At 46.0% G+C, this 16,364-nt stretch overlaps 1 protein-coding gene across 2 annotated transcripts in view; it reads left to right on the forward strand.

Moving 5' to 3' along the window:
• The window catches only part of LOC139583238 (procollagen-lysine,2-oxoglutarate 5-dioxygenase 2-like), a 129,058-nt gene extending 114,075 nt beyond the window's left edge, over window positions 1-14,983 (forward strand). For both annotated transcript variants that reach the window (XM_071414089.1, XM_071414090.1), the window contains 6 exons: window positions 763-876; window positions 1,376-1,441; window positions 1,734-1,838; window positions 4,226-4,372; window positions 11,774-11,899; window positions 13,968-14,983. In XM_071414089.1, the coding sequence (XP_071270190.1) occupies window positions 763-876; window positions 1,376-1,441; window positions 1,734-1,838; window positions 4,226-4,372; window positions 11,774-11,899; window positions 13,968-14,123 (714 nt within the window). In that variant the 3' untranslated portion in view covers window positions 14,124-14,983. The remainder of the gene's footprint in view (window positions 1-762; window positions 877-1,375; window positions 1,442-1,733; window positions 1,839-4,225; window positions 4,373-11,773; window positions 11,900-13,967) is intronic.
• Window positions 14,984-16,364: the final 1,381 nt, after the last annotated feature.

A 16,364-nucleotide genomic window follows, 5' to 3' on the forward strand; every position in this document is an offset into this window, starting at 1 on the left:
CCTTCCCTCCCCTACCATGTCCCCTCACTCCCTGCCCTCTCTCCCCCTACCTTGTCCCCTCCATCCCTGTCCCACACTCCCTCACTCCCTGCCCTCCCTCTAAGATGTCCTTCCCTCCCCCTACCTTGTCCCCTCCCTCCCTGTCCCTCCCTCCCTCACTCCCTGCCCTCCCTCTAAGATGTCCCTCCCTCCCCCTACCTTGTCCCCTCCCTCCCTGTCCCTCCCTCCCTCTAAGATGTCCCTCCCTCCCCCTACCTTGTCCCCTCCCTCCCTGTCCCTCCCTCCCTCTAAGATGTCCCCTCCCTCCCCCTACCATGTCCCCTCCCTCCCCCTACCATGTCCCCTCCATCCCTGTCCCTCCCTCACTCCCTGCCCTCCCTCTAAGATGTCCCTCCCTCCCCCTACCTTGTCCCCTCCCTCCCTGTCCCTCCCTCCCTCTAAGATGTCCCTCCCTCCCCCTACCTTGTCCCCTCCCTCCCTGTCCCTCCCTCCCTGTAAGATGTCCCTCCCTCCCCCTACCTTGTCCCCTCCCTCCCTGTCCCTCTCCCCCATTAATATTCCAGTATTATGAATTGACATGTGGTTCTCGTTGTTTGGTTTCCAAAACTCACAGCACACTTCATCAGGACGCCAGGGGTTGTTCTAGTGAGACATGTGTCAATCAGTTTGTGAAAACAGTTGTAATCAACTAATGCAGATGTAATTCTACATAATGACTGAGTATTGTGGGATGGCTAATTTGACTTCCTCTGTCCGCTACAGGGAATGTTCATGTACATTACAAACCGTCATGAGTTTGGACGGCTAATTTCCACAGCAAACTTTAACACGTCACACTATAACAGTGATTTGTGGCAAATATTTGAAAATCCAATGGTAAGTCTTTATAACCTCCCTCCCTACTTTTTGTTTTCTTTTTAAATATGTTTTGATGTCATGAGATACGATAGCCATTTGTCTGTATTGTTTGTAGTAAATGGAAAAATTTGCTTGAAAAATTGAGTGAATTCTGCTTGGCTGATAAGGATCTGTGATTTACTGTGGATTCTGGGTTGTGTCTGTCTCTCTGTCTGTCTGTCTGTCTCTCTCTCTCTCTCTCTCTCTCTCTCTCTCTCTCTCTCTCTCTCTGTCTCTGTCTCTGTCTCTGTCTCTCTCTCTCTCTCTCTCTGTCTATCTCTCTGTCTCTCTCTCCCTCTCTATCTCTCTCTGTCTCTGTCTCTATCTCTCTCTCTCTCTCTCTCTGTCTATCTCTCTGTCTCTCTCTCCCTCTCTATCTCTCTCTGTCTCTGTCTCTATCTCTCTCTCTATCTATCTCTCTCTCTCTCTGTGTCTCTATCTCTCTCTCTGTCTATCTCTCTCTCTCTCTATGTACCAGGACTGGAAGGAGAAGTACATCCACCCCAACTACACACGCATCTTCACAGAGAACTACCTAGAAGAGGTGTGTGCGTACATGTGTCATATATTCATATATATATATATTCATATAGTGTGCACCTGGACAGACACAGTATAAGACTACTTAACCTTGTTTTTTCTGATCGTCTTTCAACAATACTTAATGTTTCTCCATGTAGATAGAGTAGCATAGACTAATGCTTCCTAACCTCATGAGTTTTTATACGTTTGCGAGTTCCTGAGTTCATTGAAATTGTTGAAGTTGATAAATGTAGAGTGATTCGTCTTCTGATGTCTCATCCTTCTAAACGTCTCTCTGTGTGTGTCTCCTCTAGCCGTGTCCAGATGTGTTCTGGTTCCCGGTCTTCACGGAGCGGGCCTGTGACGAGCTGGTGGAGGAGATGGAACACTACGGGACCTGGTCTGGAGGCAACCACGAGGTCAGAGGTCAAACACAGCACATACCATACCTTATTTATAGAAACCCAGGCGGATCTGTTATTACACAAAGGGCTGGGATTCAATCCAAGGAGCGTTATAAAACAGAGCGCTGGACAGCCGACAATGCATATTTTAAAGGCGATTTCCTCATCTGGTGTTCACGGGAGCATCCATTACCCTTAAAAGGTGTTTATAGCGTCCCTTGGATTGAATCCTGGCCATGTTGTTATTAATACTATTTTAATTAGCTAGGCAGATCTGACTTAAAACAGTTTGTAATTAAAGGGTTTTGATATCTGTAATTAAAGGGTTTTGATACCTGTAATTAAAGGGTTATGATATCTGTAATTAAAGGGTTTTGATATCTGTAATTAAATGGTTTTGATACCTGTAATTAAAAGGTTATGATATCTGTAATTAAAGGGTTATGATATCTGTAATTAAAGGGTTATGATATCTGTAATTAAAGGGTTTTGATATCTGTAATTAAAGGGTGTTGATATCTGTAATTAAAGGGTTATGATATCTGTAATTAAAGGGTTTTGATACCTGTAATTAAAGGGTTTTGATATCTGTAATTAAAGGGTTTTGATACCTGTTTTAATTCATGTGGGTGGTTTTATCATGTGCTATATTAACTCTTGTTCATAATACAGGTATGTGGTGCTGAGATACCTGGTGCCTCTGAGTCATGAGGTTGATCTCTGCCTAACGTAGCATAAAGGCCTCTGAGTCATGAGGTAGATCTCTGCCTAACGTAGCATAAAGGCCTCTGAGTCATGAGGTAGATCTCTGTCTAACGTAACATAAAGGCCTCTGAGTCATGAGGTTGATCTCTGCCTAACGTAACATAAAGGCCTATGAGTCATGAGGTTGATCTCTGCCTAACGTAACATAAAGGCCTCTGAGTCATGAGGTTGACGAGGTTACGTAGCATAAAGGCCTCTGAGTCATGAGGTTGATCTCTGTCTAACATAGCATAAAGGCCTCTGAGTCATGAGGTTGATCTCTGCCTAACGTAGCATAAAGGCCTCTGAGTCATGAGGTTGATCTCTGTCTAACGTAACATAAAGGCCTCTGAGTCATGAGGTTGATCTCTGCCTAACGTAGCAGAAAGGCCTCTGAGTCATGAAGTTGATATCTGCCTAACGTAGCATAAATGCCTCTGAGTCATGAAGTTGATCTCTGCCTAACGTAGCATAAACGCCTCTGAGTCATGAGGTTGATCTCTGCCTAACGTAACAAAAAGGCCTCTGAGTCATGAGGTTGATCTCTGCCTAACGTAACATAAAGGCCTCTGAGTCATGAGGTTGATCTCTGCCTAACGTAGCATAAAGGCCTCTGAGTCATGAGGTTGATCTCTGCCTAACGTAGCATAAAGGCCTCTGAGTCATGAAGTTGATCTCTGCCTAACGTAGCATAAACGCCTCTGAGTCATGAGGTTGATCTCTGCCTAACGTAGCATAAAGGCCTCTGAGTCATGAGGTTGATCTCTGCCTAACGTAGCATAAAGGCCTCTGAGTCATGAGGTTGATCTCTGCCTAACGTAGCATAAAGGCCTCTGAGTCATGAGATTGATCTCTGCCTAACGTAACATAAAGGCCTCTGAGTCATGAGGTTGATCTCTGCCTAACGTAGCATAAAGGCCTCTGAGTCATGAGGTCGATCTCTGCCTAACGTAGCATAAAGGCCTCTGAGTCATGAGATTGATCTCTGCCTAACGTAGCATAAAGGCCTCTGAGTCATGAGGTTGATCTCTGTCTAACGTAGCATAAAGGCCTCTGAGTCATGAGGTTGATCTCTGCCTAACGTAGCATAAAGGCCTCTGAGTCATGAGGTTGATCTCTGCCTAACGTAGCATAAAGGCCTCTGAGTCATGAGATTGATCTCTGCCTAACGTAGCATAAAGGCCTCTGAGTCATGAGGTTGATCTCTGCCTAACGTAGCATAAAGGCCTCTGAGTCATGAGGTAGATCTCTGCCTAACGTAGCATAAAGGCCTGAGTGACTTTCTGGTCCTGGCGAGAGAGAACAAAATAACTGTCGGGGGAGGTTCTGTTCTGCACTGTTCAACCAATCCCGTAAATGTGGAGGAGGAGTTGAGATGGAGTGTCTCCTTGTTAAGGATCGAAAAAGAGGAAGTCGCATCACAGGCTCTCTTTCCATTTCCCCTGACAACCGGGTACACTCCGTAGAGGGGGGGGGGGGGGGGTCTCTGCCAAGTCCAGGTCGTTCTGGTCTATACCCACACACCCCTCATCTATCATCATCCCTTACATCCATCACGCTGGAGACAGGAGTCTCACACAGCCACACGGAGGAGGAGGAGGTTCTGGTAGGTTCTATAAAATGTCCTATTGTTGTTTCCTGGTCTCTCCTCCAATCAGGACAAGCGGATCACCGGCGGCTATGAGACCGTGCCAACTGATGACATCCACATGAAGCAGATCGGTTACGATAAGGAGTGGCTACACTTCATCAGAGAGTTCATATCCCCCGTCACTCTCAAAGTCTTCTCCGGTTACTACACCAAGGTATCTGTCTGTCTGTCTGCTTTCCTGGTTCTCTGTCTGTCTGTCTCTGTCTCTGTCTCTGTCTCTGTCTCTGTCTGTCTGCTTTCCTGGTTCTTTGTCTGTCTGCCTGTCTGCTTTCCTGGTTCTCTGTCTGTCTGTCTGTCTGTCTGTCTGTCTGTCTGTCTGTCTGTCTGTCTGTCTGTCTGTCTGTCTGTCTGTCTGTCTGTCTGTCTGTCTGTCTGTCTGTCTGTCTGTCTGTCTGTCTGTCTGTCTGTCTGTCTGTCTGTCTGTCTGTCTGTCTGTCTGTCTGCAGTGCATTCGGAAAGTGCATTTCCACTTTTTCCACCTCCTTGTTCTAAAATGGATTAACAAATGTTTTTCTCTCATATATCTCCACACAATAACCCCATAATGACAAACCGAAAATAGAGTATGTATAAAAAAAAATGTAAATACCTTATTTACATAAGTATTCAGACCCTTTGATATGAGACTCGAAATTGAGCTCAGGTGCATCCTGTTTCCATCGATCATCCTTGAGATGTTTCTACAACTTAATTGGAGTCCATCTGTGGTAAATTCAATTGATTGGACATGATTTGGAAAGGCACACACCTGTCTATATAAGGTCCTACAGTTGACAGTGAATGTCAGAGCAACACCAAGCCATGAGGTCGAAGGAATTGTCCGTAGAGCTCTGAGACAGGATTGTGTCGAGGCACAGATCTGAGGAAGGGTACCAACAAATGTCTGCAGCATTGAAGGTCCCCAAGAACACAGTGGCCTCCATCATTCTTAAATGGAAGAAGTTTAGAAACACCCAGACTCTTCCTAGAGCTGGCCGTCTGGCCAAACTGAGTAATCAGGGGAGAAGGACCTTGGTCAGTGAGGTGACCAAGAACCCGATGGCCACTCTGACAGAGTTCCTCTCTAGAGATGGGAGAACCTTCCAGAAGGACAACCATCTCTGCAGCACTCCACCAATCAGGCCTTTATGGTAGAGCGGACAGATGGAAGCCACTCCTCAGTAAAAGGCACATGACAGCCCACTTGGAGTTTGCCAAAAGACACCTAAAGGACCCTCAGACCGTGAGAAACAAGATGATCTGGTCTGATGAAACCAAGTTTAAAATCTTTGGCCTGGAGGAAACCAGGCACCTCTCATCACCTAGCCAATACCATCCCTACGGTGAAGCATGGTGGTGGCAGCATCTTGCTGTGGGCATGTTTTTCAGCGGCAGTCACTGGGAGACAAGTCAGGATCGAGGGAAAGATGAACGGAGCAAAGTACAGTGATATACTTGATGAAAACCTGCTCCAGAGGACCTCAGACTGAGGCAAAGGTTCACCTTCCAAAAGGACAATAACCCTAAAGACACAGCCAGGACAAAGCAGGAGTGGCTTCGGGACAAGTCTCTGAATGTCCTTGAGTGGCCCAGCCAGAGCCCGGACTTGAACCCGATCGAACATCTCTGGAGAGACCTGAAAATAGCTGTGCAGCAATGCTCCCCATCCAACCTGACAGAGCTTGAGAGGATCTGCAGAGAAGAATGGGAGAAACTCCCCAAATACAGGTGTGCCAAGCTTGTAGCGTCATACCCAAGAAGACTTGAGGCTGTAATTGCTGCCAAAGGTGCTTCAACAAAGTACTGAGTAAAGGGTCTGAAACCTTATGTAAATGTCATATTTCAGTTTTTTATGGGATATTGTGTGTAGATTGAGTCAAAAACCAACAATTTAATCAATTTTAGAATAAGGGTGTAAAGTAACAAAATGTGTAAAAGTCAAGTGGTCTGAATAATTTTAGAATGCACTGTATCAATCAATACACAAAGTTATGCAATGATCCAACTACTGTTTACAAGTTACAGGAAGAATGTGGAAGAAAGACAGAGAATAACCTGTATTGGATGTTGCATGAATGGTTACATCAACCATCCTGTTACGTCAACCCTCCTGTTACATCAACCATCCTGTTACGTCAACTGTCCTGTTATGTCAACCCTCCTGTTACGTCAACCCTCCTCCATAGTGCATGACAGAGTTCTTCAGTATATTTATTTGTAATTATCCAACATTCCATAAAAAAAAAAACTCCAGATCTTTTGTACGATGCGTCACTGATTTATAATTTGAGAAAGCAGATAATGACAAAGAGCTGGTGAAAGACATCAAATGGGTTTCAAGTTAAACTCCTCGTTAAGGCCAAGAGGAGTGTGTTCAGCCTGTGGATCCAAGAAGATTCCCTTTGAAAAAGTTTCCTCTCAATGTCCCCTCCCCTGCAGGACATCTTGACCATTTCTAGTCCAATGAGAGAACGAATAGGATGTCCAGCTTGTACAGAATGAGCAGCCACCGGATTTTTTTTGTCTCACCTGTCCATATATATCAGTTTTGTCATACAACCCAATGCCACAGATGTCTCAAGTTTTGAGGGAGCATGTAATTGAGCTGCTTACAGCAGGAATGTCCACCAGAGCTGTTGCCAGATCATTTACATTTACATTTACATTTAAGTCATTTAGCAGACGCTCTTATCCAGAGCGACTTACAAATTGGTGCATTCACCTTATGATATCCAGTGGAACAGCCACTTTACAATAGTGCATCTAACTCTTTTAAGGGGGAGGGGGGGGTTAGAAGGATTACTTTATCCTATCCTAGGTATTCCTTAAAGAGGTGGGGTTTCAGGTGTCTCCGGAAGGTGGTGATTGACTCCGCTGACCTGGCGTCGTGAGGGAGTTTGTTCCACCATTGGGGTGCCAGAGCAGCGAACAGTTTTGACTGGGCTGAGCGGGAACTGTACTTCCTCAGAGGTAGGGAGGCGAGCAGGCCAGAGGTGGATGAACGCAGTGCCCTTGTTTGGGTGTAGGGCCTGATCAGAGCCTGAAGGTACGGAGGTGCCGTTCCCCTCATAGCTCCGTAGGCAAGCACCATGGTCTTGTAGCGGATGCGAGCTTCAACTGGAAGCCAGTGGAGAGAGCGGAGGAGCGGGGTGACGTGAGAGAACTTGGGAAAGTTGAACACCAGACGGGCTGCGGCGTTCTGGATGAGTTGTAGGGGTTTAATGGCACAGGCAGGGAGCCCAGCCAACAGCGAGTTGCAGTAATCCAGACGGGAGATGACAAGTGCCTGGATTAGGACCTGCGCCGCTTCCTGCGTGAGGCAGGGTCGTACTCTGCGAATGTTGTAGAGCATGAACCTACAGGAACGGGTCACCGCCTTGATGTTAGTTGAGAACGACAGGGTGTTGTCCAGGATCACGCCAAGGTTCTTAGCACTCTGGGAGGAGGACACAATGGAGTTGTCAACCGTGATGGCGAGATCATGGAACGGGCAGTCCTTCCCCGGGAGGAAGAGCAGCTCCGTCTTGCCGAGGTTAAGCTTGAGGTGGTGATCCGTCATCCACACTGATATGTCTGCCAGACATGCAGAGATGCGATTCACCACCTGGTTATCAGAGGGGGGAAAGGAGAAGATTAATTGTGTGTCGTCTGCATAGCAATGATAGGAGAGACCATGTGAGGATATGACAGAGCCAAGTGACTTGGTGTATAGCGAGAATAGGAGAGGGCCTAGAACAGAGCCCTGGGGGACACCAGTGGTGAGAGCACGTGGTGCGGAGACAGATTCTCGCCACGCCACCTGGTAGGAGCGACCTGTCAGGTAGGACGCAATCCAAGCGTGGGCCGCGCCGGAGATGCCCAGCTCGGAGAGGGTGGAGAGGAGGATCTGATGGTTCACAGTATCAAAGGCAGCCGATAGGTCTAGAAGGATGAGAGCAGAGGAGAGAGAGTTAGCTTTAGCAGTGCGGAGCGCCTCCGTGACACAGAGAAGAGCAGTCTCAGTTGAATGACTAGTCTTGAAACCTGACTGATTTGGATCAAGAAGGTCATTCTGAGAGAGATAGCAGGAGAGCTGGCCAAGGACGGCACATTCAAGAGTTTTGGAGAGAAAAGAAAGAAGGGATACTGGTCTGTAGTTGTTGACATCGGAGGGATCGAGTGTAGGTTTTTTCAGAAGGGGTGCAACTCTCGCTCTCTTGAAGACGGAAGGGACGTAGCCAGCGGTCAAGGATGAGTTGATGAGCGAGGTGAGGTAAGGGAGAAGGTCTCCGGAAATGGTCTGGAGAAGAGAGGAGGGGATAGGGTCAAGCGGGCAGGTTGTTGGGCGGCCGGCCGTCACAAGACGCGAGATTTCATCTGGAGAGAGAGGGGAGAAAGAGGTCAAAGCACAGGGTGAGCAGAACCAGCGGTGTCGTTTGACTTAGCAAACGAGATTTCAAAATGGTTGACGAAGTCATCCGCAGAGAGGGAGGAGGGGAGAGGAGGGGGAGGAGGATTCAGGAGGGAGGAGAAGGTGGCAAAGAGCTTCCTAGGGTTAGAGGCAGATGCTTGGAATTTAGAGTGGTAGAAAGTGGCTTTAGCAGCAGGGACAGAAGAGGAGAATGTAGAGAGGAGGGAGTGAAAGGATGACAGGTCCGCAGGGAGGCGAGGAGACAGGGAGGAGGAGGGGAGGACCGAGCGGGCCTAGGGGATAGGGGACATAGAGAGTCAAAGGATGCAGAGAGGGAGGAGAGGAGGGTTGAGGAGGCAGAATCAGGAGATAGAGAATGGAGAAGGTTTGAGCAGAGGGAAGAGATGATAGGATGGAAGAGGAGAGAGTAGCGGGGGAGAGAGAGCGAAGGTTGGGACGGCGCGATACCATGCGAGTAGGGGCAGTGTGGGAAGTGTTGGATGAGAGCGAGAGGGAAAAGGATACAAGGTAGTGGTCGGAGACTTGGAGGGGAGTTGCAATGAGATTAGTGGAAGAACAGCATCTAGTAAAGATGAGGTCAAGCGTATTGCCTGCCTTGTGAGTAGGGGGGGAAGGTGAGAGGGTGAGGTCAAAAGAGGAGAGGAGTGGAAAGAAGGAGGCAGAGAGGAATGAGTCAAAGGTAGAAGTGGGGAGGTTAAAGTCACCCAGAACTGTGAGAGGTGAGCCATCCTCAGGAAAGGAACTTATCAGGGCGTCAAGCTCATTGATGAACTCTCCAAGGGAACCTGGAGGGCGATAAATGATAAGGATGTTAAGCTTGAAAGGGCTGGTAACTGTGACAGCATGGAATTCGAAGGAGGCGATAGACAGATGGGTCAGGGGAGAAAGAGAGAATGTCCACTTGGGAGAGATGAGGATCCCAGTGCCACCACCCCGCTGACCAGAAGCTCTCGGGGTGTGCGAGAACACGTGGGCAGACGAGGAGAGAGCAGTAGGAGTAGCAGTGTTATCAGTGGTAATCCATGTTTCCGTCAGTGCCAAGAAGTCGAGGGACTGGAGGGACGCATAGGCTGAGATGAACTCTGCCTTGTTGGCCGCAGATCGGCAGTTCCAGAGGCTGCCGGAGACCTGGAACTCCACGTGGGTCGTGCGCGCTGGAACCACCAGGTTAGGGTAGCGGCGGCCACGCAGTGTGGAGCGTTTGTATGGTCTGTGCAGAGAGGAGAGAAGAGGGATAGACAGACACATAGTTGACAGGCTACAGAAGAGGCTACGCTAATGCAAAGGAGATTAGAATGACAAGTGGACTACACGTCTCGAATGTTCAGAAAGTTAAGCTTACGTTGCAAAAATAAAATAAAATCTTATTGACTAAAATGATATAGTACTGCTGGCGGTGAAGTAGGCTGGCTAGCAGTGGCTGCGTTGTTGACTTTGTTTGAAAGTGTAGCTGGCTAGGTAACCTCGACAATTTCTCAAAACTACACAATTATCTTGGATACAAGGACAGCAAAGACAACTATGTAGCTAGCTAACACTGCGCTAATCAAGTCGTTCCGTTGTAATGTAAGTTGTAATGTGAGTTTCTACAGTGCTGCTATTCGGTAGAAGTTGGCTAGCTAGCAGTGTTAGCTAGCAGTGTTGACTAGGTAGAACGGCAGCGCGGCGGACGAAAATAGCTGGCTAGCTAACCGAATAATTACTCTAAACTACTCTAAGCTACACAATTATCTTAGATACAAAGATAGCAAAGACAACTATGTAGCTAGCTAACACTACACTAATCAAGTCGTTCCGTTGTAATGTAATCGTTTCTGCAGTGCTGCTATTCGGTGGCTAGCTGGCTAGCTAGCAGTGTTGACTACGTTACGTTACGTTACGACGAAAATAGCTGGCTAGCGAACCTCAATAACTACACAATTATCTTTGATACAAAGACGGCTATGTAGCTAGCTAAGATCAAACAAATCAAACCGTTGTACTGTAATGAAAGTGTAATGAAAATGTAATGAAAATGAAATGGTAATACTACCTGGGGAGCGAGAGTGGTTCATTTATTTATATTTATTGTTCATTTATCTACCATAAGCCGCCTCAAAAGTTGTTTTAGATCATTTGGCAGTACATACAACCGGCCTCACAACCGCAGACCACGTGTAACCACGCCAGTCCAGGGCCTCCACATCCAGATTCTTCACCTGCGGGATGGTCTGAGACGAGCCACCCGGACAGCTGATGAAACTGTGGGTTTCCACAACCAAAGAATCAGAAACCGTCTGAGGGAAGCTCATCTGTGTGCTCGTCGTCCTCACCAGGGTCTCGATCTGACTGCAGTTCGGCGTCATAACCGACTTCAATGGGCCAAATGCTCACCTTCGATGACCGCTGGCATGCTGGATAAGTGAGCTCTTCACGGAAGAATCCCAGTTTCAACTGTACCGGTCAGATGGCAGACAGTGTGGTCAAGTGATTTGCTGATTTTAACGTTGTGAACAGAGTTCCCCATGTTGGCGGTGGGTTATGGTATGGGGCAGACAGAAGCTACGGACAACGAACACAATTTCATTTAATCGATGGCAATTTGAATGCAAAAAGATACGTGATGAGTTCCTGAGGCCCATTGTCATGCCATTCATCCGCCGCCACCGCTCCATGTTTCAGCATGATAATACACGGCCCCGTGTCACAAGGATCTGTACACAATTCCTGGAAGCTGAAGATGTCCGAGTTCTCCCATGGCCTGCATACTCACCAGACAAGTCACCCATTGAGCATGTTTGGGATGCTCTGGATTGACATGTACAATAACGTGTTCCAGTTCCCTCCAATATCCAGCAACTTCAGACAGCTATTGAAGAGGAGTGGGACAACATTCCACAGGCAACAATCAACAGCCTGATCAACTCTACATGAAGGAGATGTGTCACGCTGCATGAGGCAAATGGTGGTCACACCAGATACTGACTGGTTTTCTGATCCACGCCCCTACTTTTTTTTTAGGTATATGTGACCAACAAATGCATATCTGTATTTCCAGTCATGTGAAAGCCATAGATTAGGGCCTAGAAATTATTTAAATTGACTGGTTTCGTAATATGAAATCGTTGCATGTTGCGTTGATATTTTTGTTCAGTATAAATGTGTGATTTGGGCTGTTCTCCACAGGGCTATGCAGTGATGAACTTTGTAGTGAAGTACACCCCTGGCAGACAGGCCTACCTGAGACCCCATCATGACTCCTCCACATTCACCATCAACGTTGCTCTCAACAGCAAAGGAACTGACTTCCAGGTAAGACGTTGTACTGAATCTCAACAAAAACGTGCTGTCCCCTCCCTATACACCTCCCTATACACCTCCCTATACACCTCCCTTTACACCTCCCTATACACATCCCTATACACCTCCCTCTACACCTCCCTATACACCTCCCTATACACCTCTCTATACACCTCCCTATACACCTCCCTATACACCTCCCTATACACCTCCCTATACCCCTCCCTATACCCCTCCCTATACACCTCCCTATACATCTCCCTATACACCTCCCTATACACCTCCCTATACACCTCCCTGTACACCTCCCTATACATCTCCCTATACCCCTCCCTGTACCCCTCCCTATACATCTCCCTATACACCTCCCTGTACCCCTCCCTATACCCCTCCCTATACACCTCCCTATACACCTCCCTATACACCTCCCTATATACACCTCCCTATACACCTCCCTATACTGTAGCTTACTGTGGAGAACACAGTAATGGCAGTACTCAGTAACACACGGATTGATCAAAATACCCCCTTGGTGTAAAGTACTTTGATGTACAAATTAAAGTACTACTTTAATACATTCCTGAATAAAATAATGTACTTTTTACTCCATACATTTTCCTTGACACCCAAAAGTAACATTTTGAATGTTTAGCAGAACAGGAAAATTGTCAAATTCACGCACTAGTCAAGAGAACATCCCTGGTCTTCCCTACTGTCTCTGATTTGGTGGAATCACTAAACACAAATGCATCGTTTGTAAATGATGTCTGAGTGTTGGAGTGTTCCCCTGGCTATCTGTAAATGGTGTTGGAGTGTTCCCCTGGCTATCTGTAAATAATGTCTGAGTGTTGGAGTGTTCCCCTGGCTATCTGTAATGATGTCTGAGTGTTGGAGTGTTCCCCTGGCTATCTGTAAATGATGTCTGAGTGTTGGAGTGTTCCCCTGGCTATCTGTAAATGATGTCTGAGTGTTTGAGTGTTCCCCTGGCTATCTGTAATGATATCTGAGTGTTGGAGTGTTCCCCTGGCTATCTGTAATGATATCTGAGTGTTGGAGTGTTCCCCTGGCTATCTGTAATGATATCTGAGTGTTGGAGTGTTCCCCTGGCTATCTGTAATGATGTCTGAGTGTTGGAGTGTGCCCCTGGCTATCTGTACAAATGTCTGATTGTTGGAGTGTTCCCCTGGCTATCTGTAAATGATGTCTGAGTGTTGGGAGTGTGGCCCCTGGCTATCTGTAAATTATGTCTGAGTGTTGGAGTGTGGCCCCTGGCTATCTGTAATGATGTCTGATTGTTGGAGTGTTCCCCTGGCTATCTGTAAATGATGTCTGAGTGTTGGAGTGTGCCCCCTGGCTATCTGTAAATGATGTCTGAGTGTTGGAGTGTGGCCCCTGGCTATCTGTAATGATGTCTGAGTGTTGGAGTGTGGCCCTGGCTATCTGTAATGATGTCTGAGTGTTGGAGTGTGGCCCCTGGCTATCTGTACATTTTAAAAACAAGAAAATGGTGCTGTCTGCTTTGCTTAATATATGGAATGTATACTTAAGTATTTTTTCAGCAGTTACATTTACTTTTGATACTTAAGTATATTTAAAACCAAATACTTTTACTCAAGTAGTATTTTACTGGGTGACTTTCACTTTTACTTTCTATTTACTTTCTATTAAGGAATCTATACTTTTACTCAAGTATGACAATTGTTAGTTTTTTTCACCACTGCCCCCCCCCCTCTCTCCTCCCCCCTTCTCTCTCTCTCTATATATCTCTACTCTCCCTCTTTCTCTCGCTCCCCCCGCCCTCTCTCTCTCTATCCCCCCTTCTTTCTCTATATCTCTACTCTCCCTCTTTCTCTCGCTCCCCCCGTCCTCTCTCTCTCTCTATATCTCTACTCTCCCTCTTTCTCTCGCTCCCCCCGCCCTCTCTCTCTCTATCCCCCCCTTCTTCCTCTATATCTCTACTCTCCCTCTTTCTCTCGCTCCCCCGCCCTCTCTCTCTCTCTCTCTCTCTCTCTCTCTCTCTCTCTATATATCTCTACTCTCCCTCTTTCTCTCTCTCCCCCCACCCTCTCTCTCTCTCCAGGGTGGTGGCTGTCGGTTCCACAGGTATAACTGCTCACTAGATTCTCCCAGGAAGGGCTGGAGCTTCATGCACCCAGGCCGTCTGACACACCTTCATGAAGGCCTGCCCACCACCAACGGAACTCGCTACATTGCTATCTCCTTCATCGACCCTTGAAATCTACACTACGCTAAGCATAGGATTTGATCAGGTTTCATTTGTTTTTGTTGTGGTTGATATGATCTATTTTGTTTGTAATGATAAAGTGCCTTATGTTGTACTTTATACGTTTTACTGATGCCAGTTACTGTACAAATACATACATAAATAGTTTAAAAAGACAAGAAAGGAATTGTGGTTAATGTCATGCCCGAGTCAGGCGATCCCCTTCATATGAAACTCTCTGTCAAACAGAGTGTGGTGCCTTAAAAGGGACGTGATGACTTGTAATCACTGGCGGTCAGCGGTTTAGGTAAAGCTTCATTCTTCATCTTCAAATCACCCATACGCTAATAATCATTATTTATTAGTCAGCAATCCAACCCATACTCTTAAGGAAAAATCTATATGTTAAGGATTAATGCCAATGGGAATTCCTGGCTTTTCTTAGCTGTTTTAATTCAATTACCTGTTTGTATGTTTCACATGAATTTTTCTTGTTTTGAAACCATTTTCCATGTTCTGTCTACACCTTTTTGTAAACTTTGGGTTGCAGTTTGTTACCTGATGTTAATACATGCCCAAAGAAAGATATTTGAATTTTGGTAACTTTGCACACCAGATAATAAAATATATGACTTCGTAATTTAATATGAATTCTGGAAATCTAGTTCGATATTGTCAAAAAATATTTTACTTGACATGATTTTTTTTGAATCGCAGGACAGTAAGCCGTTAATGGCGTTTCGTTCCTAAACTGAAACATTTTAGAGATGTTTACGTTCTCTGAAAGTTGTTTGTGAATGAACTTTGAACCTCAAAGTTCAAAGTGCTTAACTTATTGATGGAAATGGAATAAAATCTGTAAAAAAAAACAACAGGAATAGCGATTTATTTTTTCTTCTTCACTTCCCTTCAACTGCATTTTGTTTGGATAAATGATCCTTGATGACAGAGTACCCAGCAGTCAACAGGAGACGTGAAAGATCTAGCTACGAACAGCTTGTAGTTTCCCCTTCTACTGTCACTTCTATTAGCTTGAAGCCATCCGTCGACACCATTCAATTCTCTTTTTCTCTGCATTGCTTCAAGGAAAAGATTGCAATCTGTGGATGGAATTGAGACTCCCTCATCAGAAATGCCAATCTGTTCAACCTTATTGTGTTTATAAAAAAAAAACACATGAAAAAAATGTCTCAAGAACAGTTAACCCTCTCATCACTCCTCCCCAATACACACACACACACACACACACACACACACACACACACACACACACACACACACACACACACACACACACACACACACACACACACACACACACACACACACACACACACACACACACACACACACACACACACACGTACCCGTGCAGAATCAATCGCTGGCAGTGATGAATGAATGAGCCCAGTTTGGCTAGGGAGTGGTGCTATACTTCATTGAGAGGTGGGTGGGGGTCTGTATTGTCTCTGTGTTGATGTTCAGTACACTGTGTAGAGAGAAGATTCAGTACAGTGTGTAGAGTGTAGATTCAGTACAGTGTGTAGAGTGTAGATTCAGTACAGTGTGTAGATTCAGTACAGTGTGTAGAGTGTAGATTCAGTACAGTGTGTAGAGTGTAGATTCAGTACAGTGTGTAGAGTGTAGATTCAGTACAGTGTGTAGAGTGTAGATTCAGTACAGTGTGTAGAGTGTAGATTCAGTACACTGTGTAGAGTGTAGATTCAGTACAGTGTGTAGAGTGTAGATTCAGTACAGTGTGTAGAGTGTAGATTCAGTACAGTGTGTAGATTCAGTACAGTGTGTAGAGTGAAGATTCAGTACAGTGTGTAGAGTGTAGATTCAGTACAGTGTGTAGAGTGTAGATTCAGTACAGTGTGAAGAGTGTAGATTCAGTACAGTGTGTAGAGTGCAGATTCAGTACAGTGTGTAGAGTGTAGATTCAGTACAGTGTGAAGAGTGTAGATTCAGTACAGTGTGTAGAGTGTAGATTCAGTACAGTGTGTAGAGTGCAGATTCAGTACAGTGTGTAGAGTGTAGATTCAGTACAGTGTGAAGAGTGTAGATTCAGTACAGTGTGTAGAGTGAAGATTCAGTACAGTGTGTAGATTGTAGATTCAGTACAGTGTGTAGAGTGTAGATTCAGTACACTATGTAGAGTAAAGATTCAGTACAGTGTGTAGAGCGTAGATTCAGTACAGTGTGTAGAGTGTAGATTCAGTACACTATGTAGAGTGAAGATTCAGTACAGTG

The sequence above is a fragment of the Salvelinus alpinus genome, chromosome 8 (genome assembly GCF_045679555.1).
Source record: "Salvelinus alpinus chromosome 8, SLU_Salpinus.1, whole genome shotgun sequence".
Taxonomy (NCBI): domain Eukaryota; kingdom Metazoa; phylum Chordata; class Actinopteri; order Salmoniformes; family Salmonidae; genus Salvelinus; species Salvelinus alpinus.